The sequence below is a fragment of the Carcharhinus amblyrhynchos genome, chromosome 7, assembly GCF_965287045.1.
Source record: "Carcharhinus amblyrhynchos chromosome 7, sCarAmb.v2.hapA, whole genome shotgun sequence".
Lineage (NCBI taxonomy): Eukaryota > Metazoa > Chordata > Chondrichthyes > Carcharhiniformes > Carcharhinidae > Carcharhinus > Carcharhinus amblyrhynchos.
This window is the reverse complement of record NC_137330.1, coordinates 56,580,982-56,608,582: the sequence shown is the minus strand read 5'-3', so window position 1 is coordinate 56,608,582 and position 27,601 is coordinate 56,580,982. Positions and strand designations below refer to the sequence as shown.

The 27,601-nt window shown below is 43.1% G+C and overlaps 1 protein-coding gene across 1 annotated transcript in view; it reads left to right on the top strand.

The window, feature by feature from the left end:
- LOC145345465 (macoilin-like) overlaps positions 1–27,601 on the top strand; it is a 98,465-nt gene that overhangs the window by 22,511 nt on the left and 48,353 nt on the right. The window contains exons 2-3 of the mRNA XM_080193283.1: positions 23,124–23,265; positions 26,554–26,680. Coding sequence (XP_080049409.1) covers positions 23,124–23,265; positions 26,554–26,680 — 269 coding nt within the window. The remainder of the gene's footprint in view (positions 1–23,123; positions 23,266–26,553; positions 26,681–27,601) is intronic.

The window sequence follows — 27,601 nt, the reverse complement described above, 5'->3', positions numbered from 1 at the left end:
ATGGTTTGATCAAGCAGACGCAGCACGGATTTGTGAAGGGGAAGTCATGTTTAACAAGTTTACTGGATTTCTATGAAGATGTGACTAGTGCGGTAGACAGAGGGGAACCGGTGGATGTGGTGTTTTTAGATTTCCAGAAGGTATTCGATAAGGTGCCTCACAAAAGGTTTCTGCAGAAGGTTAGGGTACACAGAGTTGGGGGTAAAGTGTTAGCGTGGATTGAGGATTGGTCATCTAACAGGAAGCAGAGAGTTGGAATCAATGGATGCTTTTCCAGTTGGCAGTTGGTGACTAGTGGCATGCCACAGGGATCGGTGCTGGGGCCTCAACTGTTTACCATCGTCTGAGTAGACGATCTGGAGGAGGGCGCTGAGTGTAGGGTAACAAAATTTGCTGATGACACGAAGATGAGTGGAAAAGTGAATTGCGTGGAGGGCGTGGAAAGTCTGCAGAGAGACCTGGATAGGCTGTGAGTGGGCGAGGACCTGGTAGATGGGGTATAACGTTAGCAAATGTGAGGTTATCCACTTTGATAGAAATAATAGGAGGAGGGAATATTATTTAAAGGGTGAAAAGCTGCAGCATGCTACTGTGCAGAGGAACCTGGGGGTCCTTGTGCACGAATCGCAAAAACTCAGCCTGCAGGTGCAGCAGGTGATCAAGAAGGCAAATGGAATGTTGGCCTTTATAGCGAGGGGGTTAGAGTATAAAAGTAGGGAGGTCTTGCTGCAACTGTACAAGGCACTGGTGAGGCCGCAGCCGGAGTATTGTGTGCAGTTTTGGTCTCTTTATTTGCGAAAGGATATATTGGCCTTGGAGGGAGTACAGAGAAGGTTCACCAGGCTGATACCGGAAATGAGGGGGTTAGCCTATGAGGAGAGATTAAATAGACTGGGCCTGTACTCGTTAGAGTTTAGAAGGCTGAGGGGGAATCTTATAGAGACTTACAAGATAATGAAGGGGCTAGATAGAGTAGAGGTCAGGAGATTCTTTCCACTTAGAAAGGAAAACAGAACTAGAGGGCACAGCCTCAAAATTAGAGGGGTGGGGGGGGTGCAGTTTAGAACAGAGTTGAGGAGGAATTTCTTCACTCAAAGGGTGGTGAATCTCTGCCCATTGATGTGGTGGAGGCTACCTCATTGAATATATTTAAGTCATGGGTAGATAGATTTCTGACAGACAAGGGAATTAAGGGTTATGGAGAGAAAGCGGGAAAGTGGAACTGATCCACTTCAGATCAGCCATGATCTTATTGAATGGCGGGGCAGGCGCGAAGGGCTAGGTGGCCTACTCCTGCTCCTATTTCTTATGTTCTTATGAAACATTTCTGAGTGACATGAGCCAAGTGGAAATAATGTTCAAGGGCATCTCATTAGAATCGTGTACTCGGTCATGCTTCGTTGCTGAATTTTTCTTTTGTTCTTGGGGAGTTTTCTGTCTTTTTGGTATTTTGATTTGATTTATTATTGGCACATATATTAGTATACAGTGAAAAATATTGTTTCTTGTGTGCTATACAGACAAAGCATACTGTGCATCGAGTAGGAAAGGAGAGGGCACAGAATAAAGTGAAGCCAGGACCATTGTTAGCAAATACAAATGAACGACAAAGCAGTTTACACAGCAGTCTACTCATTAAAGAAGGCTGCACATCATCTGTGTTTATCACAGGTCATGCTAAAAGAGGTCACGTTACTGGGCTTCTTCCAGCTCTTTGGAAAAGCTATCCATTTCGTCCCATTCCCTTTCCTTTTCTCTGCAACCTTGCAAATGTTTCCTCTTAGCCAGGACCCAGGCACTCGAAGGAATGGCCACCAATGGTGAAGTGATTAAAATTGGGGATGGTCAAAAGACTAGATTCAGGTGAGTGTAGATATCTCAGAGGAAAGTAAGGGTGGGATGGAGGCATGGAGGGATTTGAAAACAAGAATAAGAATTTTAAAATCAAGATGTTACTTGATCAGGTGTCAATGTAAGCCAGTGATTAGATGTGAGTTAAGACACTAGCAGCACAGTTTTGGATGAACCTAAGGTAACAAAAAGTAGAATGTGGGAGACCAGCCAAGAGTGCATTACATTATCATTATCCCAACAAATCCCATCTCCAAACTCCATGGCCTAGGGCTCGGCACCTCCCTCTGCCATTGGATCCTAGACTTCCTAACCCACAGACCGCAATTAGTAAGGATAAGTAATGACACCGCCTCCACAATTATCCTCAACACCAGTGCCACACAAGACAATGTCCTCAGCCCCTTACTATACTCCTTATACTATACTGTACACTTATGACTGCATGGCCAAATTCTGCTCCAACTCCATTTTCAAGTTTGCAGATGACACCAGTACAGTGGGTCAGATCTCAAACAATGAGGAGCCAGAGTACAGGAAAGAGATAGAGAATCTGGTGAAATGGTGCCATGACAATAACCTCACCTTCAATGTTAGAAAAACGAAGGAGATTGTCATTGACTTCAAAACGTGTAGTGGCGGACATGCCTCTGTCTACATCAAAGATGATGTAGAGATGGTTGAGAGCTTCAAGTTTCTAGGTGTTCAGATTAGTATCAACCTGTCCTGGTCCCCCCACGTCAGTGCTATAGTTAAGAAAGTCCGTTAATGCCTCTACTTTCTCAGGAGGCTAAGAAAATTCGCCATGTCCACTACGACTCTCACCAATTTTTACAGATGCCCTATAGAAAGCATTCTTTCTGATTGCGTCACAGCTTTGTATGGCTCCTGGTCTGACCAAGACCACAAGAAACTACGAAGAGCTGTGAATGCTGCCTTGGGAAACAGCCAGCATAATCAAGGACCCCACACACCCCGGATATATTCTCTTCCACCTTCTTCTGTCGGGAAAAAGATACAAAAGGCTTAAAACATGTTCCATTCGACTCAGGAACAGCTTCTTCCCTGCTGCCATCAGACTTTTGAATGATCCTATCACATATTAAACTGATCTTTCTCTTCACCCTATCAGTAATTGCAACACTATATTCTTCACCCTATCTTTTCCTTCTCCCCTATGTATTCTATGAATGGTATGCTTTGTCTGTATAGCTTACAGGAAACAATACTTTTCACTGTATCCCCATCCATGTGACAATAATAAGTTATGTCAGTTCATTTCAATAATCAAGCCTAGAGGTGACAAAGACATGAATGAGAATTTTGACCCTAAATTATCTGAGGTGAGGGGTGGGGGAGTGGTGGGTTGGAGGGAGGGGGAGCTGCAGGTGGAGAAAGGTATGGAACTGGATAATGTTTTGAATGTGGAAGGAGGTGGTCTTAGTGATGGCATGAGTGTGCGGTTGGATACTCATCTCAGAGTTAAATATGACAGCAAGGCTGCTAAACAGATTGGTTTTGTCTCAGGCTGTTGTCAGGGAGAGGGATAGAGTTGGTAACTAGGGAATGAAGTTTTGGGGGTGTGGGATTAGGTACCAGTGATAATCAGTTCACTCTTCCCAAATGGAAGATATTTTTGCTCTTTCAGTCGTTGAAGTTTGACAAGCTACGTGATAATTTACCAAGAGGAGGAGTCAAGAGCAGTGGTGATGAAGTCGATTGGATGGCATCAGTGTGCATGTGAAACCTGATACTGCACTTATACTGTCCCTAGGCAACCTCATTCATGTTAATGAGAAGTAGGAAGAGGCCAAGCACAGATTCTTAAGGGACACCAGAAGTATCAATGCAGGAATAGGAAAAGAAGCCATTGCAAGTCACACACTGGCTCCAATTAAGTAGATAAGAATGGGACCAGGTGAGAGCAGTCCCTCCTAGCTGGATGACAGTGGTGAGGTTCCTGTAAATCTGGCTGCATATTCTCAACATTTTTCCCATTTAATGCCTTTCTTCCAACATAGACTGTGATTTCTGACTTTACTGCTATGTGGGGAAAACATACTGGGCCATGAATCCACCCTTTTGAATTTAAGCTTCCTTCTCCATCCTCATGTGGCTAATTTCATAAACCTCCAATCTGATTGGTTGAGGAGATACTCATTTCCTTGCTTTGTTGCCTAAAGTCACAGGAACCGGGATTCCTTCACTGTGACGCTATCAGCTTGTACTTTCGGCAACCTACTCAACAGAAGGTTTGAAAACCTAAAAATGAGAGAGTAAGTCTAATTGATAGCAGATGTGTTTAATGCCCTGTGATAGAAAATTATGACCTGGGACATTTAACCCTTTCCCCCCCTCCCCCCATAATATTAAGACTTATATGGTTTAACCATGTGCCATTTTCAAGATTTCCCACCGAGCATTGTTAAGATTCCTGTTAGATTTAGAAAAAGCAAGATGCGCATCCTCATTGTGTGAAAGGGTACCTGTGTTTCAAAATGCTTGAAAATTACTTGTGAAATTTACATTCAGGTAATGTAGCATACTTAAACCTTTGCACAATACCTACTTACCAGTTGAGAAAGGATATGGTAGATAGATAGAGGAAAATAATATTCTTATGAAACGGGCATTTTTTCCTGCTTAATATTAGCGAGTTGATTGTCGGGATCATTTTTCATTTATCAAAATAAAAGTGAAACAGCTTAAATTTTGAAATCTTTTCAGTAAGAAAGTAGACTAATTGCATAAACCTTTGTTTGTTTAGAATCATGATACCAACCTTCTAATTTAACATAGCTGTGTGAACAGCTTCACTGCATACATTAAAGAATGACAGCACAGTTCACACTTAAACAGATTGACAGCTGGAAGGATGGAAAGGTGCCTCAAAAGGGCCAAAATTAATGGAAACCAAAATTGGATAGATTCTCTAGTGAATGGGCAATCTGTCTGTTTACCACTAAAGTAACATCATTAAAATTGCAGTTCATATACACATTACTGTGCATGTCTGCCTTTTGAGTTTATTTTCTTCAAGAGAAATTGGCATAATTGTAATCAAGGGTCTGAACTTTTGTTCAGAAACACTGGCCAGGATTTTCCACTCCTGGTTGGTGTGGGCATTGTGGCAGGAATGAAATCTCATGAGAAGGCCCAAAACAGGATTTTCGATGACAGAAAAGGAGGCAGTGCTTGTGTGTTTCACCCATCAGTGGTGGACCACATTTCCTGCCACCGAACTTCGTGAACATCATTAGCACTCTTTAGTATGTCTTTATGACATTGACTCACCAGAATTCTCCCTCCCTTCTGGCCCTGTGTCAAATTGTTCTGCAGTTTCAATAGGTTTTCAATGGGTTCAACTGGGGGTGGGGGGGGGGAGCAGAATCGTATTGAAACTTACAGGATATTGCCAGGCTGGGACAGAATGGACGTGGAGAAGATGTTTCCACTAGTCGGAAAAACTAGAACCAGAGGGCACAACCTCAGGCTAAAGGGATGACTCTTTAAGATAGAGATGAGGAGGAATTTCTTCAGCCCAAGAGTAGTAATTCTGTGGAACTCTTTGCCGCAGAAGCCTGTGGAGGCCAAGTCACTGAATGTCTTTAAGATAGAGATAGATAGGTTCTTGATTAATAAGGGGATCAGGGGTTGTGGGGAAAAGGCAGGAGAATGGGGATGAGAAAAATATCAGCCATTATTGACTGGCGGAGCAGACTCAATTGGCTGAGTGACCTCATTCTGCTCCTGTGTCTTACAGTTTTATGGTTTCAGTGATTTGGATGTCCTGCTATGGGGCAGGTGTGCCCTCCTTGGCATGTGGAGCTGTGGTGGGATTACAGGAAAAGGGGATTCGGACCATCGAGATCCTCCAGCAGTCATCTGGGTGGATGGCCTCGGAGTGTTGAGCTGCTGGTCTTCCTCCCTATGGGTGCCTGACAGCCCCTGGCTGATTTACTGTGGAAAAGGGAAAGTTTTATTGAGATCGAGTTGCTGCCTTCCTTTCTTGTTTTGACATTGATGGATACCACCACAGCTAAATCAATGGAGTACAACTTCTGCACCAGTGCAAGACTGATGTCCTGGCCAAGGTCTTCATGACACATCCTATCAGTGTTGACCTCAGTGCATTAGTGTGCTGACACTATAAGCTCAGACTGAAGCTTAGACATTGTGCATTGTAATCTGAGGAGTGTGGCTGACGTCCCTTCCTGACGTTCCTGAGTTTGGCTTTGCAGAGCTACTGACTAATTTAGGGCTGAGCCCAGAGGCTCATCATCAGACTTGGACTCAGCAAATTCCTGGCCCCCAGCAAATCTCCGAGGGCTGGCAACCTGGGATGTTGTTGCTTCTGCCTGCTGTGAATCAGATTGTGTGCTGTGTTCATCAGATTGTGAGCCCAATGCTACTCTAGGACTAGGTCCAACCAAAGTGTTTATCTCTTTGCCGATGGAAGGTGCGGGTAAGTGCTGTGTCAGGTCTGCGAAGGCGTTGTGCTTGGTTTCCTCATCTAAGGTGTCGTTGGGCGTGCATTTGAGGGCCTGGCTCCTTGTTGCCCTCGGCCGCTTTCTAGAGGTGCCTGGAAAGGAAAGGAGAGGTAATTAGTGCATGGCAGGGGACTGTGAAGCAGGAGACATCACTCACAGTATGGTTGTCTGATGGATATTGCAATGCAGGATCTTCACTGGGTGTACGCCACCAACCTTATCATCATCATGGATATGGCCTGTGTCCACTCTGGCCAGGTCAATGTTTTCAAAGTTCATGAGAACCTTGGTCTCGAAGACTCCTCTGCCAGTATGGGATCTCTCTTTCTGTGAGGCACATGTCTGCATGAAGACAAGTGGAGAAAGTGTGAGCAAGATGCATATGAGGGAACATGGGAAGGATGTCTGTTTGTGTGGGTGGTGAGTGTAGCTGTTATAAGGGATGGAGACTGCATACTGTGTGCAGGGGTGCCATTTAACTATGGCCCCCCTGAGTTGAGGAGCACAGTGGTCACAGTGAAAGTCTGGTGGGTGAATCAGAGGCTGTCCACCAGTGATATGATGTGATCCCCATGGATGAATATTTAATGATGTTTGAATTATACAATATGACTCAAAATCCCTCCATTGTGGCCGGCAGTTTGAACGCCGTTTTTCATGCTCGATACTGGATTTTGCATTTTTCAGGAGAAATCACGGCCACAATCTTAACTGTCACGTTATTGACTTCAGTTGAAAGGAAAATTGGATAAGGTGGAAATAGATGACTAATAGATTCCTGCCCATTTCCCACTGGCCAAACAATTAAGATCAATTTCATGATCACTCATTCGGACATTTGACAGAGGGATTAAATTTGGATGGGAAATGTGATTCCTGCTCCTGATGGCACATTGAAACCTTTGTGCTCACTGGCAGGGAAGGAAAGTACAGCAGCATTTCTTCACTGCCTTTAAGGCACTCCAAAAAGAGCAAAATAATCTCTACCTTTTTCTGAATGGTTTTCCATCTGCCCTACTTGTAGGAGATTAGTGGCGTCCAGCAACAATGACTTCATCAAGCAGGTTGAGTAACCAGTTAGATTGAAGAATTCTCAATGACAGTAAAGCAGGAAGTGAAAAGCACAGACTATGATCCACTTTTTAATCATTTTGTAGAAAGCACAACCAAAATTGGATATACACGTACAATTAAAGTAGAAGCTGAAACGTCAAGAACAAACTTTTAAAAAGTATATATTTTTTAAATCATATAATTTTTAACATGAAAAGGTGAAAATGAGACTCCCAGCATGTAAAATCAGCTTCTCAGGGCCTGCAAGGATTTTTAACAGCATTATGTTTTGGTGTACTGTCAAACACTCAGTTGCACCTCATTTCAATGGTGTGTGCAAAAGTTCAAGTTCGTGTTAAATCACTGATCTGCTATTGATTATATCTATAAAAACAACAACAGCTCACCCTGAAGGGAAAACCTGTGGTTTCCAAATGTGTGCATGTCAAGCATTGCTGTCAGTTTGATTTACCACAATGCGAGAACTGACAGTTTTGCCATCATTAGAACTGTAATATTAAAATGGTGTCAGTATCCCCAACTTTAATCATTTTCTTATTGAACCCCAAAATAATTAACATCAAAATGTTCATTTAAGATGTAGCTTACATCACATTATGATCCCTATTTATAAGTCCAGACTTACACACTTTACAAAATTGGCATTTACTCCACAGATGACCTGTCACAAAAAATGTTACAAAATTGGTAAAAGCTTTAAAATTCTGGATTTTTAGATTTAGGATTTTCTTTACCATTGTTTTCCTCTTTGAATATAACTTCTTGCAAAACACCTTTGGCCTAAAAAACAGATCGTCCCCAAATTAAAAACATCCCAGCTCAGTGCATGTGCCTCATGAGGCCCACGGTTGGCCACAGCAAATTGTTCTGCCATGTAGGGATATTATGGTGAACTGCTGCAACATTGGGGGCCCCTGAGGAAGCTCACCAGTTGTGGATGGGCAGCAGGGTCAGCTGGCTCAGATGTCCAGGGTTTCGAGATAATCTGGGAGGGGTGAGAGAAATAGGTGGAACGGGGTAACGAGCAGTGGACAACAGCGACCCAGGAAGAGCACCTCTGCTGGATTCAATTAAGGTACACATTTGGCACGAATGAATACATCTAGCACAGAATGAACACACCCACAAGCTATCCATTGCCATATTAGACTCTAAAACACCTGTTTCATTTGTGTGAAACTGGCACAGTGCTATCAGATTTCAAGACCCAAATATTTTAAGTAGTTCAGTTGCTTTGAAAGATATCACATATATCATGAGGATCATTCTTCGCATTACTTCATCGGTATGTAGAATTCTAGTCTGGGGAAACTTTGATTCAAATTCTTTTAAGAAACTAAAAATTAGACTATGGAAAATTTCTTTATATGTAACCTTGGATAAGTTCTTGGATTAATTTTTATAAAAGTTTGGTTGAGCATGTGTGCCATAGGAAACAGTAAGAAATTTTCAAAACTTCTGAACAGCAAATGCTAAAACTCATTCTCACATAGATTGTATGTGCTGTCGTGCTTAATGAAAGCAAATTGTGGCAAATCATGCCTTCGTGCTATGCTGTATATTGCAATTATTTTTGGATAAATGAAAAACTTGATTCAACAATATTTGTAAGCACCTTTTATGATTAATTACATTGTTCATCAACATGATAGTGTGCCATTGGCCTGAAGGCTGTCAGGCATGCTGGCGGATTCACTCAGTATAAATATATGTAACTTACCGAGAAAATATTGCTGTTGGCCGGCATACCTAGAGTTGCTGAAGGTGTTATATTATTCTAAGATGCAAAGCTCTGTAATATCATCAGCTATAGTGGATGAAGCACAAAACCATTAATCTGCTGGAGCGTGACCTGTAATGCTGACATAGACAATTCATCTGATCTACGAAAGTACTTAGAAATTAGTGGGAGAGTGAAAGATGAAGAAAGAAAAAAGTGAATGCAATGAGTAGAGTTCAGTTGTACATTGTTAACTCTAGCCACTGATTAGAGCTGATCTGAACTGTGGCAGCTCAACCTAAAAGAAAAGCTGAGGAATTCTTGCAAAAGGATGGAAAAAGAGAGTGAGGAATAAAAAAAATAAACTTGGAATGATCATTGAAACCAGACACAAGCAAGCACTTCACATCTCCAATGTCCCTGCAAAGACTAGTCCCACTGCCGGCAGGATTTCCCAATCCCACTGTGGACAGAGTGGTAAAGAAGGCATTCGGCATACTTAGTTTCATTGGTCAGAACACTGAATACAGGAGTTAGGACGTCTTGTTGATGTCATAGAAGACATTGGTAAGACCACACTTAGAATACTGTGTACAGTTCTGGTTTCTGGTCAGCCTATTATGGAAAGGATATTATTAAACCAAAAAGAGTGCAGAAAAAAATTACTAGGATGCTACTGGGACTCAATGGCTTGAGTTATAAGGAGAGGCTGGATAGGCTGGGACTTCTTTCCCTGGAGCATAGGGGGCTCAGGGGTGATCTTACAGAGGTCTATAAAATAATGAGGAGCATAGATCAGCTGATAATCAATATCTTTTCCCAAAGGTAGGGGAGACTAAAACTAGATGGCATAGGTTTAAGATAAGAGGGGAGGGTCCAGAGGGGAAATTTTTCACACAGAAGGTGGTGAGTGTCTGGAACAAGCTGCCAGAGGTAGTAGTAGAGGCGGGTACAATTTTGTCTTTTAAAAAGCATTTAGGCAGTTACGTTTATAGGATGGGTATAGAGGGATATCGACAAATGTGGGCAATTGGGACCGGCTTAGTGGTTTAAAAAAAGGGCGGCATAGTCATGTTGGGCTGAAGGGCCTGTTTCCATGCTGCAAACCTCTATGACTCTATGAAGTTAATGGTTGGCTCACTGCATCCACCACGGCAGACCAGAAAATCCCACTCCATGCAGGTATCCATCTGATAGGGTGTTATATTCCAGAGCTCGAGAAGGAACATTGGGATTCTATCTGGGACTCAGGTTTCTCTTTCTCCATTTCTGGTAAATCTCCAGTAGTTGAACAGAAAAAGCTCAATGCTTGAATTGGGTGACAGGCCTCCCATTCCCAAGCTCTGCCTTCATTTGATTTGATTTATTATTGTTACCTGTATTAACATATAGTGAAAAATATTGCTTCTTGCACGCTAAACAGACAAAGCATACCGTTCATAAAGAAGGAAATGAGAGAGTGCTCTATGTAGTGTTACAATCATAGCTAGGGTGTAGAGAAAGATTAGAGAGATTGTAGAGAAAGTCTATTCAAATGTCTGACAGTAGCAGGGAAGAAGCTGTTCATAAGTCGGTTGGTACGTGACCTCAGACTTTTGTATCTTTTTCCCAATGAAAAAGAAAGAATGTCCGAGGTGCATCAGGTCCTTAATTATGTTGGTTGCTTTGCCGAGGCAGCAGGAAGTGTAGACAGAGTCAATGGATGGGAGGCTGGTTTGCTTGATGGATTGGGCTACATTTGCAGCCTTTTGGAGTTTCTTGCAGTCTTGGGCAGAGCAGGAGACATACCAAGCTGTGAATGTTTTCTATGGTACATCTGTAAAAGTTGGTGAGAGTCATCGCTAACATGCCAAATTTCCTTAGTCTTCTGAGAAAATAGAGGCATTAGTAGGTTTTCTTAACTATAATGTCAGCATGAGGGGACCAGGACAGGTTGTTGGTGATCTGGACACCTAAATATTTGAAGCTCTCGACCCGTCCTACTTCATCCTCGTTGATGCAGATGGGGGCATGTTCTCCTCTGTGCTTTCTGAAGTTGATGATAATCTCCTTTGTTTTGTTGACATTGAGGGAGAGATTATTGTCGCCACACCGGTTCACCATGTTCTCTATCTGATTCCTGTACTCTGTCTCGTTATTGTTTGAAATCTGTCCCGTTACAGTGGTGTAGTCAGCAAACTTGAAAATTGAATGGGAGGGGAATTTGGCCACACAGTCATAAGTGTATGAGGAATATAGTAGTGACTGAGAACATAGCCTTGTGGGGCACCAATGTTGGATGATCGTGGAGGCAGTGTTGTTGCCTATCCTTACTGATTGTGGTCTGCGAGTTTGGATGTTCAGAATCCAGTCGCAGAGGGAGGAGCCGAGGCCCACGCCATGGAGTTTGGAGATGAATTTCGTGGGAATAGAACCCAAAACTAGAACCTCGAACCTAGCATAATACTGCGGTACTGGTATTGTAAGAGCCAGCTGACTTCTGTCCCATTGATGTCAGCTATGGCTCTGTTGATAGCAGTCTTGCCTCTGAGTCAGAAGTACTGGGTTAAACAGAAAAATGTATGCTGACGCTAGCACATAGTACTGAGGGAGTGCTGCACTATTGGAGCTGCCACCTTTTTGATGCAAAGTTAAACCAAGGCCCCATTTGCCATCTAAGGTGGATGTAACATAGCCTGCTAGGAAAAGAAGCAGGAAAATTCTCCCCAATATCCTTCAATATTCGTCACTCAATCACCAATACTAAAAGATTATCTGATCATTCTCACATCACTGCTTGTGAAATAGGGTCAACAGGAGGCTCCACAGCACTGGTAGATGGGCAGGCTTATTGTCAGAGATGGGAGTAGCCAATGTTGATAGATGAAAGAGAGAGGGTGCCTCAAAGTAGGGGTGTCTTCCATAGACATTTTCAAAAGGTCAAATAAGAAGTAGCTGTCAATGTGGAGAGGGAGCCCTCCAGAGGGAAGTCGGGGGCAGCAGTAATCATTGCAATCACCAGCATGGTGCTGTTAGCGAGTCGGAGTAAGAAAGCAGGATGCAGTGTTGGTGTCTTAAGTCTGCTACCCGGGAAGCTGCCTCCGTTCATCGGCCTCAGCAGGGGTCAACTGGTGACTGGAAAATTAGCACTGCTTCTTCACAGTACCAGGGACCCAGGTTCGATTCCACTGTGTGGAATTTGCACGTTCTCCCCATGTCTGCGTGGGTTTCCTCCAGATGCTCCAGTTTCCTCCCACAGACCAAAAGACATGCTGGTTAGATGGATTGGCTATGCTAAATTCTCCCTGTGTGCCCGAATGGGTGCTGGAATGTGGCGACTAGGGGATTTTCACGGAAACTTTATTGCCGTGTTAATGTAAGCCTACTTGTGACTAATAAATAAATGTTATCACGCATGCACCAATGCTTTAATAGGCCCTTTCAGGGGCATAGCTAACTATTCTTTGCTTGCAGGTGAGTAGCCATCACTCCCCTCTTCCCCCACTACCCAACCAGCATCTTTCCTCTGAGATAGAAACAAGCTTGCAAACTGGTGCGCCTTTCGGCTCATGTAGACCCATCTGCCTCCGTCACACAGCCAAAACCTGGTTCACTGAAGCAAGAAGCAAGTGATATGAATCAATTGGAATAATTTTCATTGGAATGAAAATCTAAGAGGTGCTGTAACTGCAGGATGTCCATTCCATCAGATGATAGCTCAGTGTTATATACTTTGCAGTTAGCAATCGCTTCTACGTAGCTGTTTCCAAAGCGGTTTTTCATCTTGTATCACACATTATCTTCTGCAATCCGCTGTCCTTGCTGGTAATATGAAACTGCCAAGCAAAGCATTTTCCAATTAATGGCACTGAGGGAAGAATTAGTTCTTATGCTTATGGATTATAATGTTAGACAAGCCCTTGAGTGCAGCTGCCCTTTATTACAGATTTTCAATGTAATGAGATTAATAGTAATAGGCTGCAAAGAAAATAGATATTTCACAATATGCTTATTAGCTGTCCAAATCTAAGCCTAACAATGGGAATAGTAATTCAGTAATATAATTAGATTAATAATTCAAAATAGGAGAAAGGGTCCATTATGTTGAGTAGCTTGAGTATCAAGCTAATTTTTCAAATGCTGTGTCCAAGGTGGCCCTGTAGAAGAAGTGTGATTTCTGCAGTTATGGGTGAGACCTTCAGCTCTGTGTATCTGCTTCAACAGCACACCCTATAAACCTTCTATCGTGAATGCCAGGGACGTTTTAGCATTGCAATTTCTCAAAGCGCCACTAATGTTATTCAGAAATTTAAATTGTGTGTGTGTCTTCTCCGTGGATTGCCACCTTGGCATTGTGGTGAGGTTTGTGTGTTGTGGCGATCTCTTGAGCGATGGCTGTTGGGAGCTTCTTGCTCTTGTGAACACCACTCTTGGTGGCAAAATCGGAGGCTGGTGCCAGACAAAGTGCGGTCCAAAAAACTCCTTAATGGCAGAGTGGGTGAAGGAAGACGGTATGTCTTATCATCTGGGAAAATGGAAGGAGGTTGCAGCAGTAAGTTGACCCTGGTCATTGTAGTTTGAGATGTCATTGGAATCAGATTACCAGCCTGCAATATTATGTGGGCAATGATGACACTCTCACGTTCCTACGTAAAAGAAGGTCAAATCCAGGCTTATACCAGGGTCCATCTGTGGTGATAGAGGATTGATGACAGGGATAGGGCTGTGAATTTGGGAGCCCTAGTTAATAATCTGTGCACAGGTTACAGAGGTGTAATAGTTGTTGGATGCCTGTAGTGGGGCAGAGGTATTTTTGAGCAGCAGCATTTCTGATGGAGCGGTCCTCTTCAGGGTACCTTCTACTCACAGCAAGGCTACCCTGAGACAGGAGAATTCAGGCCTCAATTTGTAAATTGTATTTTTTTAAAACCAAACAGGGTTCATCAGATAAATCTGTCAGGGTCCATTCATTTTAACAATTAAATCCCAAATTTGCTACAATTTGTATCAATGATTAAGTAAAAACAAGTGTTCAATAAACAATTGTACAACTGAGTCAGCAATGCAGATGAAAAGAAGCAACTAGAACTGTCAAAGATCTTAAATGAAACAAAATTGGATGGCAATACACAGCAGACTCATCAACAACTAAAAAGAGGAAGACCAATTATCACAGTAACGATATTGATGGACCTACTGTGTATTTCTGCTGAAGCAGCATGCAGTTATCAACATCAGTCAGATTTATCAGAGTGACATTTATGATCAGTAAAGGTGACCCAGCTTGAGAAGCCATTTTTATAAACACTTATATGTTTATTAATTTTTAGTAATAAACCAAGAGTATAGCAAAGTGGGTCACAGTTAAAACAAAAATGAATTACAGTCACTTCATATATATTACACTTGCCAGGTTTGTTTATGTGACTGTGAAACTGATGAATGACCCGCACTTCACAAATACAGTGAAATATCATAGAATGGAATCATAGAATCCGTACAGTGCAGAAGGAGGCCATTTGGCCCATCAAGCCTGCAACAACAATAATCCCACCCAGCCCCTATCCCCGTAATCCTAAGTATTTACCCTGCTAATCCCTCTGACAGTAAAGTGCATGGTCAATTCACCTAACCTGCACATCTTCAGACTGTGGGAGGAAACTGGAGCTCCCAGAGGAAACCCATATGAATATAGGCAATTAAGATTGGTACGGCCCAGCCTTAGGACTGCGGTAATGTTCGAGGTTTCGAAACAACCATGAGCAGCGTAAAGCTTGGATATTGCACTTGCAGGAGTATTTCAAAATAACCAAATGCCTTGCCATTTAATTAGTGATGTGCATGAATGGATGAATGAGATTCCCACTCATCACCCTCCGCACCCCCTGTTGAGAATGGGAGTGGGAGTTAATAGGGACAGAGTACTTCCCTCCCATCTCAACTAGTCTTCACTGGTTCTAGAGCTACCAGAGAAACCTGATGGCTAGAAGAAGTGGTGAAAAGTAATTTAATAAAATGTTTCTCATATTTTTATCAAAACCATGGACCTGGCAACTTTCACCCCCATCCCTGATCATCATGTACATCTGAATCCCCTGCCCTACTACTTACCTTCATGATGGGCACTGTTCCCAATGGATTTATGAGGAAAGCTCATCTCCAACTTTGAAATAAGGCCCATAAAATTTCACTGGTCCTCGTGTAGCACTGTGATGTGGACATGCATGCTGCATTCACGTGCTGACTCAAAACTGGGACTTGGAGCTCTTTCCGTTTTCCCAGATGATAAGACACACCATCTTCCTTCACCCATTCTGCCATTGAGGAGTTTTTGGACCGCACTTTGTCTGGCACCAGCCTCCGATTTTGCCACCAAGAGTGGTGCGCACAAGAGCAGGATGCTCCCAGCAGCCATTGCTCAAGAGATCACCACAACACACAAACCTCACCACAATGCCAAGGTGGCAATCCATGGAGAAGACGCACACACAATTTAAATTTCTGAATAACATTAGTGGCACTATGAGAAATTGCAATGCTAAAATGCCCCTGGCATTCACGATAGAAGGTTTATAGGGTGTGCTGTTGAAGCAGATACACAGAGCTGAAGATGGCCACTACAGTCTGTTGAAATGATTGCCATTTGCCCAAATTACAGTTAATTCTGTGCATCTGTTCACAAATAATTGTTAGCAAATGAATCTTCATTGTGAAATCATAAAAGCACCATTCACAATTTTGTCAGAAGAGAAATTGGGGAAAATTCCTGTCATACTGAGGGGGCAATTTTGAACTTGCACTTTATGTCCTTGGGAATGGTGGTGCACGCTGAAAATTAGGAGAGACCTGGGATAGCAAGCAACACGTCGCAGGACCCCAGGAAGCTCATTTTAATACATTACAGTGTCATGAGTGAGCAGTCTTTCTGGATCCCCCCTCACCTCCACCTGCCAGATATTCAGTGGATGCCAGAGTGGCATCACATCAGCCCCATTTACAACAACTCTACATAAAGATGAACCTGGCGCCTTCAGTTCTGAGTAGATTTTGGAGATGAGTTTCAGGCAACTAGCACCCTCTGCAGTGTGGAAAACATACAGTATAATGATGATCTATCTACACACTAGTGCCTATGTTTACCTGTGCCCACTAAGTGCCTACAGTTTTTTAATCTGCCTGACCCTACCACTACATTTAGCTCTATCCTCAGGATCCATAGCTGAGGCTGAGGCAGCCACCTGACCTCTACACCCTTTTGCCTGAGATGATCGAGGTGGGCTTGGGAGGTCCACTCCTACCTTTGGGCAGAATAATGTTTGACTCCTTCCCTCCTTGGTGTCAGGGACTGGAGGTGTGTCATTCATAGGGAGGTGGGTATCAGATGGGCTAGAGACGCCTCGGGTCCCCCGAATGGAGGGCTCCAGAGTGTACTTTTGCTGATCATCTTCCCTTCGGATTCCCTGGGGCCCCTATGCTCCTCCATGGGATGGAGGACAGCTGGAATGAGATCCAGAAGCACCAACATCCCTGGCGCTGACACTCATGGATTCCCACCAGTGCCTGCACCTTGCGGTTGGAGCCTTGAACCATGGTACAGACATCTTCTGGCATGGAGTGCATGTACTGCACTAAGACTCTACTGTGATAACCACTCTCGCAGTATTGGTCTCGTTGTGCTGAATGTCAGCACCATCTTTTTGAACAGAAGGCAATGGGACTCCTACATTTGGCTTTACACACCGAGGAGGGCTGCTGTCATCCCTTCCTGATATTTCCAATTCTGCCTTTGCAACTCCAGCAACCGTGGGATGACTGGGCCCTGGGGTACTTTATCAACCAGGTACTCAGCAGAGTCCTAGGCTCCGGCATCCCTCCGAGTGCCTTTTCCCTGGGAAATCCCTGCCTGTGCCTGCTGTGGAGCTGAGTGACCCAGTAGCCTGTTTAGTGATTGTGCCGAGGTGTGTGTATCTGGGCTGGTGCTGGGTGGGGGTGACAGCTGTGACACTTCTTCCGTGGTGGGGTGGGAAGTCCTGCTCTGAGCTAGTGTCCGATGTTTTGGGGGGTGCGAGGATAGTCCGGCCTGTTCCGCTGGTTGGCCTGCAGAGAAGGGATGTGGCATCAATGCATTGGATGGTATACGAGGGAACAGTGAATATTCAGTTGAGACTTGGGTATTGACGGCATGTCATGAGAATTCTCATGTTTGTCAGCTGCCCCCACTTCACCAGCATCGCAGGCACGGTCTTCATCCTGCCTGGCCAGCTCGAGGACTCGCTTCTCAAAAGATGTGAGAGTTCTGAGTTCAGGCATGACCCCAACTGGCTGTGGCCACTGACACTTGTTGTGATTGAGTTTGTTCTGCAATGTCACTGATAGGGAGCGTGTAGGCAGGAGTGATGAAATTGAAGATGGTGATGAGGTGTGACAGGCATCAGAGCTGGAGTGTGAGGAGCATGACAGCTACTGGAGGAACATGGTGATTTTTGAGAGGAAGGGGTGGCTTAGTGCCTGGTGTTGGCAACCTCCAAGGTCGCTGAGTGAAACATGGGGTTGAGGGTGCGAGGGGTGTGGGGGGGATCCAAGGGACCACCTGGGGTGGTTCACTTACGCAGCCTTGGCAAAGAAGATCATTCATCTTCTTCCGACAGTGTTGTCCCATCATCTTCTGGAGTAAGTTGGCACTCACTAGAGCAGCCACTAGGGCAGCCACTGCATCCCAGGTGGGGTGGGTGACCTTACTGGAAAACCTTCTCTTGGAGCATGGACAGAGTGAATCCCACCTCTATGCCATGCCATCCAGCATCCTGATGGGGGCTCCCTCCAAAAAGTGTGGTGCTGCCTTCTTGACTGTCATCCCCTGCAGCCATGTTGGAACAAGTGCTGGTGAGCCATTTAAATGGGGCTCCCCAGTGATTGCAGCAGTTAAGTTTGTTGCAGGGTGGGAAAATCAGAGGGAATACGCCATACCTGTGTGGGCATAAAAATTATTACTAATGAGGCATAAGATTAGGTCCAAAATCACACCAGTGCGAGAATCATTCCATTTTCTACACAGGAACCAACACTCTGCTATTTTTTGGCTCGATTTCGCCCAATGTTGCTAATAGATGATGACTAGAGAAAATTATTATCCATAATTGGTGTGCAGGACTCTGGAAAACATATACAATACTTACATGGATTGTAAATGCCAAGAACGTAGGAAAGGTATGTTTGCCAAATGGTACGAAAAGTGAATGTTAAGGTTGTAAAAAGCAGAACGTTTCAAATAGCAGAGAATTAATTCAAACCTAACAGTTTGATAAACTGTTAAATTACCTCAATTACTGAAGATGTGTCTGAACAGATATTCTGGCAATTTGTCATTGTTATAATTTGGGCCAAGTTTATATCTAGATATTAAGTACATGACCATCAGATCTTCTCAAAGCTTTTGTTAATCCCATTCTTCATTTAAAAGGATGACAGCAGATCCCAGAGGAAAAGTTTTAGTGTTTAATAATGGTATTTTATTCAAGAAGTACATTGGCAGCCTGAAGTTGAATTGCAGAGTGGCATTCATCAAAAAATTCATGTTGGCTAATTTTGTTGCAACAATCCTGAAAAGAAAAATTAAAAATGCTGATCAATCTGAAATTACAATGGGAAGTATTGGGACTGTGCAGATAATCCAACAATATCTGAAAAGGAAAAGATAATTAAACGTTTGAGCTGAAGACTTCTACACAAACCCTTGGTTTATGTTTCTTCTCGTTGGTTGCTGATAGGTATGCTGTGCATTTCTAAGGTTTCCAGTCTTTATTTCAGTTAGATTGCTGTTTTATAATTTTGAAGTATACATCTTTATTTAAACAAGCTTTTAATATTTTAATACTGTTTATAAAATCAATGCTTTCATTAAGTTCTCCATAGCTGACACTGTTAAAAACACCAGCCAAAATTAACATTTTTTTTAAAAAATTCAACCAAAAACGCAAAGCTAAAGTCATACCATGCAATTAATTAAGTTACTGATTTGCTCAACTGAAATGGCTCATTTTAGACTGAGATGAGGGGAGCAAAGGCATGGTTGCTAAGTTGGCAGAAACACAAAGGTAGGTAGGTAAGTATGTTGTGAAGTAGACATAAGCAGATGGATATAGATAGATTGAGTGAATGGGCAAAAATCTGGCAAAAGAAGTATATTGTAGGAATGCGAGCAGTTGTTTACCTTGGCAGGAAGAATAAATAAGTGGAGTATTACTTAAATGGAGAAGGACTGCAGAATTCTGAGGTGCAGAGGATTTTAGGCATTCTATTGCATGAATCACAAAAAGTTGATATGGGGTGCAACATATAATCAAGGAGGCTAATAGAATGCTATCCTTTATTACAAGAGAACTGAACATGAAAGAAAGGATGTTATGCTTCAGTTATACAGGGCATTGGTGAGATCACATCTCAAATACTGTGTGCAGTTTTGGTGTCCTTATTTAAGAAAAGATGTAAATTTGTTGGAGGCAGTTCAGAGGAGGTTTACTAGATCGATATCTAGAATGAACAAGTTGTCTTATGAGGATAGGTTGAGAAAGTTGGGCTTGTTTCCACTAAAGTTTAGACGAATGAGGGGTGAGTTAATTGATGTCTATAAGACCCTGAACGGTATTGACAAGGTGGATGTTGAAAGGATGCTTCTTCTTGTAGGTGGGTCCAGAACTAGGAGGCACTATTTAAGGGATGTCCTTATTGGGCAGAGATGAGGAGAAGTTTTCTTCTCTCAGACCTGTGCAACTTTGGAACTCTCTGTCGCAGAAAGTAGTGGAAGCAGGGTCACTGAATATTTTTAAGGTAAAGGTAGATAGATTCTTGTAGGCAAGGGACTCAAAAGTTATTGGGGGTAGAAGGGCAACGTAGAACTCAACACAAATAGATCAACCATGATCTTATTAAGAACATAAGAACATAAGAAATAGGAGCAGGAGTAGGCCATCTAGCCCTTCGAGCATGCCCCGCCATTCAATAAGATCATGGCTTATCTGTCGCTGCTTAGTTCCACTTTCCCGCCCTCTCCCCATAACCCTTAATCCCCTCTCTTATCAAAAACCCATCAACCCGCGTCTTAAAAATGTTTAGCGAGGCAGCCTCCACCACTTCAATGGGCAGAGAATTCCAGAGATTCACCACCCTTTGAGTGAAGAAATTGAAATTGAAATTGAAATTGAAACCTGGAATTGGCTTAAGGGGCCAAATGGCCTTGATCTCTCCTATTTCATACATTTGTATAAATGTCTCACATCATGGGTGGAATTTAATGTTCTCGCCAAGGCATGTTCAGTAGCAGGGGGCATTTAATTGCGTGGGAATGTGCTGGGCAGGGTTGCTGTGGCCTTCCCACCTCTGCTCCAATTGAGTCCAGACCAAGAAGGCTCATGGGAGGACTTCCTGCCCTGCTACCGATTTACGCCCTTGAGTGGGTAATTAATGTCCAATTAAGGGCCTCATCCTACTGCCGCTAGCATGAAATCCAGAAAGCAAACCCTGTCAGGATTGCTTGCGGGATTCCATCGAGTGTCTCTTGTTGTCAGGCACTCAGTGCCTGATCAAGGGGCCCACATCAATAATGCTGGGGCCTGCTGAGATCCACCTCGATCCCCACAACCCCTACCCATGATTACCCCTCCAGGTATCACTCATCTGTGTCCTTGGGGACTCGACCATCCTGGGTCTCGCTCGGATGGGTGCATTATGGCCATGTCAGAGGTAAGTTCTTCACTCAGAGGGTAGTAAGGGCATGGAATGCCCTCCCTGCATCAGTTGTGGACTCGCCAACTTTAAGGGCATTCAAATGGTCATTGGATAGGCATATGGATAATATTGGAATGGTTAAGGTGAGACGGTCATTAGATTGGTTTCACTGGTCAGTGCAACATCGAGGGCCTAAGGGCCTGCACTGCGCTGTAATGTTCTATGGGCAGTGGCCTCTGTAGCCCTCTCCCACCCGGTAACACTCCTACCCACCCAGCCCGCCACGGTGTGATCAAACAACACAAAGCTGCTGGCCTCTGATTGGGTGGGTTGTGGGTTGGATTTCTGCCATGAAGTTCTTGATCCCAGTGAAGGCTCACCCCTATCACCTACTTAGCACTTAATTGGACAGACTTTCGCAAAAGCAGGTGAAGCAAGGATCTGTGCCTTCTCTCTAGTTGTTCCTTACATTAAATATTATCTTCTGACTTCATTGTTCATTCAGTGAATAGGAGACTTTTATCATCTCAAACACCTATCTCGGAAACATATTGCTTAGATACATACATTTCCGACAGTCAAATAATAAATCTACAAAAAAAACAAAAATAGTATCCTGATATCCAGTGTTGCTCAGCTGCGAGAACAGAAGCTTAACATTTGAGTGACAACTTGTTGTTTATTGAATTTTCTCATTCAGCATATTATTTCCGTACTTGCTTCTGATTTGACTTAAGCTCCAGGAGGTTGGTGGTGTGTGTTATCAGAGACTTCAGTTAGCTATGTCAGTGTTGACAGAACTATAACCCATCACGGGTTCAAGCACTGATTCCAAGTCAGTATTGGATTCTGTTGAAATGCATGAGGTGTGCAGGAAGGTAACTGAAAAGTAGTTCTATCTCTGTACAGTTTTCCATTGGTTTACTCCCAATAGTTACTTATTGGATGAGTTAGATTGCACATTCTGTATCAGATCAGCACAGAACTTGCTGTATTCTGTGCTGTATGACTCAATGACTCTCTGACCTCATTAGTTTGTTATGGGGGCGCCTTGTCAAAGGGCTTTTGAAAATCCAGATACTATGTTACCATTGCCTACTCTCTCATCCCTTAAAAAGTAAATAATGCTGATCAAGCTAGATTTTCTCTTTTGAAATCCATGCTGACTATTCATTGATATATTTTTATTTTCTCAATATATTTCTCTCTTTTTATTCATTCATGGGATGTAGATACCGTTGGTTAGGGCAACATTTATTGCCCATTCTTTATTTCTCTTGAGAAGATGTTGGTGAGCTGCCTTTTTGAACCACTGCAGTATATGTGGTGTAGGTGCCTTTAGGGAGAGAGTTCCAGGACTTTGACCCAGCAACAATGAAGGAATGGCGATATGTTACCAAGTCACGATGGTGAGTGGCTCAGATGGGAGTGTTCCCATGGTGTTCCCAGGATGGCATAGTGGTCAGCATTGCCGCCGCACAGCACTGGGACCTGGGTTGGATTCCCAGCTTGGTCACAGTCTGTGTGGAGATTGCACACTCTTCCTATGTCTGCAGGGTTTCCTCTGGGTGCTCCAGTTTCCCCCCACAGTCCAAAGTTTTGTGGGTTAAGTGGATTGGCTATGCTAAATTACTCCTTAGTGTCAGGGGAACTAGCTAGGATAAATGCATGGGTTATGGGGGTAGAGCCTGGGTGGGGTTGTGATTAGTGCAGACTTGATGGGCCAAACAGCCTCCTTCTGCACTGTACGATTCTCTGATTCTGTGTGTCTGTTGCTCTTGTCCTTCGTGATGGTTGCAGGCATGGGTTTGGAAAGTGCTGTCTAAAGAGCCTTGGAGAGTTCCTGTAGATGGGTGGACCTGGAAAAAAATCTTCCTCTACCTTGCTGTGATTTCCTAGGTGATGGGGGAAGTTGTCAGGTGGCCCTTAGGCAATTAATATACATTTAAGTGCCTCACCTTTTCATCACTCAGATTTAACCGTGCGGTGGGAGAGACCTGCTCCTAATATATAGCCTGCCAGGTCTGATCCTGTGGTTGCTGCTCAGTGAAAGGCAATGTGCCTCCTTTCTGTGTCCCCATTGTCAAAGTGATGCCACCTGTTGCCCTGTTATAATTTGCTGTTCATTCACTCAGATAATCTTTGGGGCAGATATGTCCAGGACCCAACAGGGACAAAACCAAAAAATAATGACCTCTACTCTTGCTTTGTGTGCATGGTTGTAAATAACAGTAGAAATTATACTTGACGTTTTATGCATAATTAATTCTTTTGTGATTTTATAGTGTGTTCACGTTTCTGAAATTCGTTATGGTCTGGATACTGATACTTTTGGCAGATTTCATCCTTGAGCTTCGATTTGAATATTTATGGCCAGGTTGGCTGTTTGCGAAGAGGGTTTATAATTCTTCTCGATATCAGGGCCTTGTAAGTATAATTTATATTTCGACATTTATACATAGAATGTAGATTCTAAATGGATATATTTCAAAATTGAACTGTGACTGTCAAAATTGATGCTGTGCTATTGTGATATTGGCCAACAAACCACTTCTCATGGTTACAATGCACAGTGTCAAAAATATTTCAAAATGAACACAACTGCATTTCTCTGTTCAGTGCATGGCTCAGCTTTGTATCAATATTATTAATGATCTATTATCAATAAACTGGCAGAAGAAAGCGATGGTAGAGATGAAGGACGAATCAGTCATGTCCTGTTTGTAAAAGAATTTTGGTCCCTACATTTCCTTGATGGGTAGTTTCCTTTCAGATTTCATTATTATTTTGACATCTCAACTTTTTCCCCAGTATAACCCTTGAATGTCACCAATTGTTGAATTATTGTCAAAATGCTACAATTTTTTCAGAATTCCTGCACGTCACTAAATTTGTTCAAGATCTTCACAAGGGCAGCCCAGAATCTGCCCAAAAACGGGAATCTCATTCCATATGCAAATAAATCAAGTCAATAGGATCCAAGCATTGTTTGAATGAATAAAGCCACACAGCATTGGATCCATTCTGGCCCACTGTACAGCACAGGCATGAAGTAAACTTTAGAACCAGTATTTAAAGTGGCGTTTACCTACATGCCCCCACTAGCAGGTTGACTGGTAGCCGGGGGAGAATTCAGCGGGAAACTGAAAAGTCAGTTTTATGCCAGTGTGAATATCCCATGGGGGTCTTCTACTGGTGCCTGCCATAGAGGATTAGGAAACCTGCTGGAGGCCATTGTGAAGCAGTTTTGCACCTCGTTAATGAGATGCAGATGAAGGTCCAATCAGAACCTTCCACCACACCCAATTCTCTGTGATGCCAATGGGGAAACACAACAGTGCAAAACATGCCTGGAACAATGTGGTGTGCAGAAGTCGGGACTCACCTGAAAAATGCCTGATTCTGCCTCTGGAGCTCAGGATGGAGGCCACGAACATCTCTGGACTCAAGAACACCATTGTGAGTGAGCGGTGAGTGGGTGGATCATCTACAGTTGGATCTTACAGATTCAGTATCTTGGAGTGGGTTCATCTTCTAGCCTCAAGATGTTCTTGGAGATTCATCGTCTTTCTTAGGAAGTCCACCGTCTGGCCTCAGAGTGCTCCTGGTGATCCATCTTCACTACTTCCAGGGGGTGCATCTTCTTTCTTCAGTAGTGGGTCATTGATGATAAGTGTCTTTTCAATATGGCATCCAGATACAATGATGGACTATGTGGCATCAGACCTGCCCAGCCATATTATACAGTGCAAATTCCCTGAGTGCATAATTAATAAGGTCAGGGCCAGAAGATTTACTGTGTTTTCCTGCCAGATCCACAGCGGGAAACACCCTATGTTCCCATCTCCACCACGAAACCTAGTTCCCAGATGGGAGAATTCCCACTATGCAGCGCAGACACAAAATAGAATTCGGAACTAATATTTAAAGAGGCACTTAACTGCCATAAATAGCAAGGAGGAAAGTCTTAGATTACAGAGTGACATAGATGGGCTGGTCAGATGGGCATAGCAGTGGCAAATGGAATTTAACCTTGAAGAGTCTGAGATGATGCATATTTGGAGGAATGACAAGGCAGGGGAATAGGCAATGAATGGTACAACACTCGGTACTACAGAGGACCAGAATGGGATGCATGTCCATAGGTCACTGAAGGCAGCAGGACAGGTAGATAAGGCGGTTAAAAAGGCGTATGGGATTCTATCTTTATTAGTCAAGGCATGGAATATAAGAGCAGGGAGATTATGGTGGAGGCTGGATAGGCTGGGGTTAGTTCTCCATAGAGCAGAGACGGCTAAGGGGGGACCTGATTGAGGCCTACAATATTATGAAAGACATAGATAAGATAGCTAGGAAGAAACGTTTCACCTCAGTAGAGGGGTCAATAACTAGGGGACGTAGATTTAAATTAAGGGACAGAAGATTTAGAGAGGATTTGAAGAGAAGCTTTTTCACCCAGAAAGTGGTGGGAATTGGGAATTCTGCCTGCAAGTGTGGTAAATTCTCACATTTAAGAAACATTTAGATGAGCACTTGAAATGCCATGTGGCTATGCACCAAGTGTTGGAAAATGGGATTAGAATTAATAGGTGCTTGATGGCTAGCACGGACATGATGGGCCAAAGGGCTTCTTTTAGTGCTGTCTGACTCTATAACACACATTCAGATCTTTGGCTCCCATAGCTGGATATTCAGAAGTACCTGGTGGGAATCATCTTGGTGATTGGAAGATGAGGATTAGCAGGAGGAACTCTAGGGCAGGGAACCTCAAGCAGCTGTGGCTGGGGATCTGAGCAGAATACACAGGGGAAGAGAGGGTAGCTGAATCCCAGTGTCTGTTACCTCTGCTTCCCCAATGAGCAGAGCATCTGCAGGCTACGCTTCTCCAGAGATACCATCGCAACTCTGTACATCCTCCTGTAATGAGATGTCATTCACTGACCCAACTGATTGTGTTTTCTCTGTGGCAGTCAAACTGACAATTATGTGTAATTTTTGTGCTTCAATCTCATTCAAAGCTTTAACAGGTCATAGGTGCTCTCTTTGCCAGATCCAACTATTAGATGACATTCCCTGTGGATAGCAGCAATCAGCAAGACAGGGCAGCAGGTTTTGGTGCCATAGCAAGGCCCCCACAAAAATAAGCTGTCATTGACTGCACCTATGTAGCCATCAACGCGCACTGCACCACATCCCCATCCATAGCCCCTCAATAAACCAGCAGTCTTCATGAAGAGGAAAATATATCATTGTGTTAATTTTCATCTGGTGACTGATTATTATTGCCAAGGTTATGCAGGTTTGTGCCCCATTTCCTGACAGTTGCCATGACCCACACATAGTGTGCCAGTCTACCATTGTTTGACCTGATTCAATGTGACAGAGGCTAGCTACTTAGAAACAATGCCATCTTCCGTACACATGACTCTTCTAATTAACCTGCACTCAGCTATTAAAAGGAGATATAACCAATCCATGGGACCTGCAGAGTCATGACAGAGCACATCACGTTCACATCATGGTCAAGATACTAACTTGGAGGCAATGAGGGAGAGGGATAGCTGTTTTGAGGTTGGACTAGGTTGCATGTTAGACCAGGTCTGGCTTCAGCTGTTCCTATATACATCTTCTAAAGGTATAATGGAGGTATAGTGGAATGGCTGTCTATTCTCATGGCCAAGCTGTTCTGATATAATGTTTATTTTTCCTTCACAGGCTTTTTCCATACTTTTTGTATGTGCAGCATTTACCTCAGATGTGTTCTGTTTTATCTTCATACCATTGCACTGGCTTTTCTTTGTAGCCAGTACATACGTATGGATTCAGTACCTCTGGAACTCAGGTAGGCCATTTTACTCTTTAAAAAAAAGACACCAAACTTTGAGCAGATTGGCTTTTCCCCAGATGTCAAAAATCCATTGCTGTCTGCAGAAAACAAACTCTACTTCACTTCAATTTAAATTACTCTTTTTTAAACTTTACAAAATCAACGTTTTATATTAATGATTCATTGTTAAACTAAAATATTAGAATAAAATGAATATGTTAAAATACTGTATTCAAATGGCAGAAATTTAATTTGCGTTAAGTTCACCTGTCTTGCAAGATTTCTCATCAGTTAATTCAGGAAATACAATGGATTTGGAGACCAATCCAAACACTCTTCAATTTTGAAACAAAAATGAAAATCAGTAAGATTTCACCCAGAGGTCTGTCTTGGGTGATTACCAGAATAATCAGGCAAATTGCTTTATTTTGTCTCTCAGCATATAACTTCCATTTAGCATATTAAACACTTTTGTCTAGGAACCTTTTTACAACTTGGGAGAAAACATTTTATTTTGAAGACATAATTGAAGGTGAGAAATGATTTTCTTTTCTGTGGAAAAGTTGGTTTGAAAGCCTGAGCTTTGATAGCCAGCCACTGTAGAAATTGTAATGTCAGACTTTTACCTCTGATGAACACTCAACCTACTGCAGTTCACATCTTTCCCGGGGTTTCATTGATGTCCATGGCGGTTTGGGATCTAATGAGCAGAAATCAATGGACACAGTGACAATAAACGAACCGGCAGCAGCATTGAAATGGCAAAGTATGATGGTGTTCTGCCTCATTTTGGCAGCTCAGTTAGCTGGATTGCTGGTTTGTGATGTAGAGTGATGCCAAATGCGCAGATTCAATTTCCTGGCTGAGATTATTCATGAAAACCTCACCTTCTCAATCTTGCCCCTTGCCTGAGGTGTGGTGATCCTCAGGTTGAAT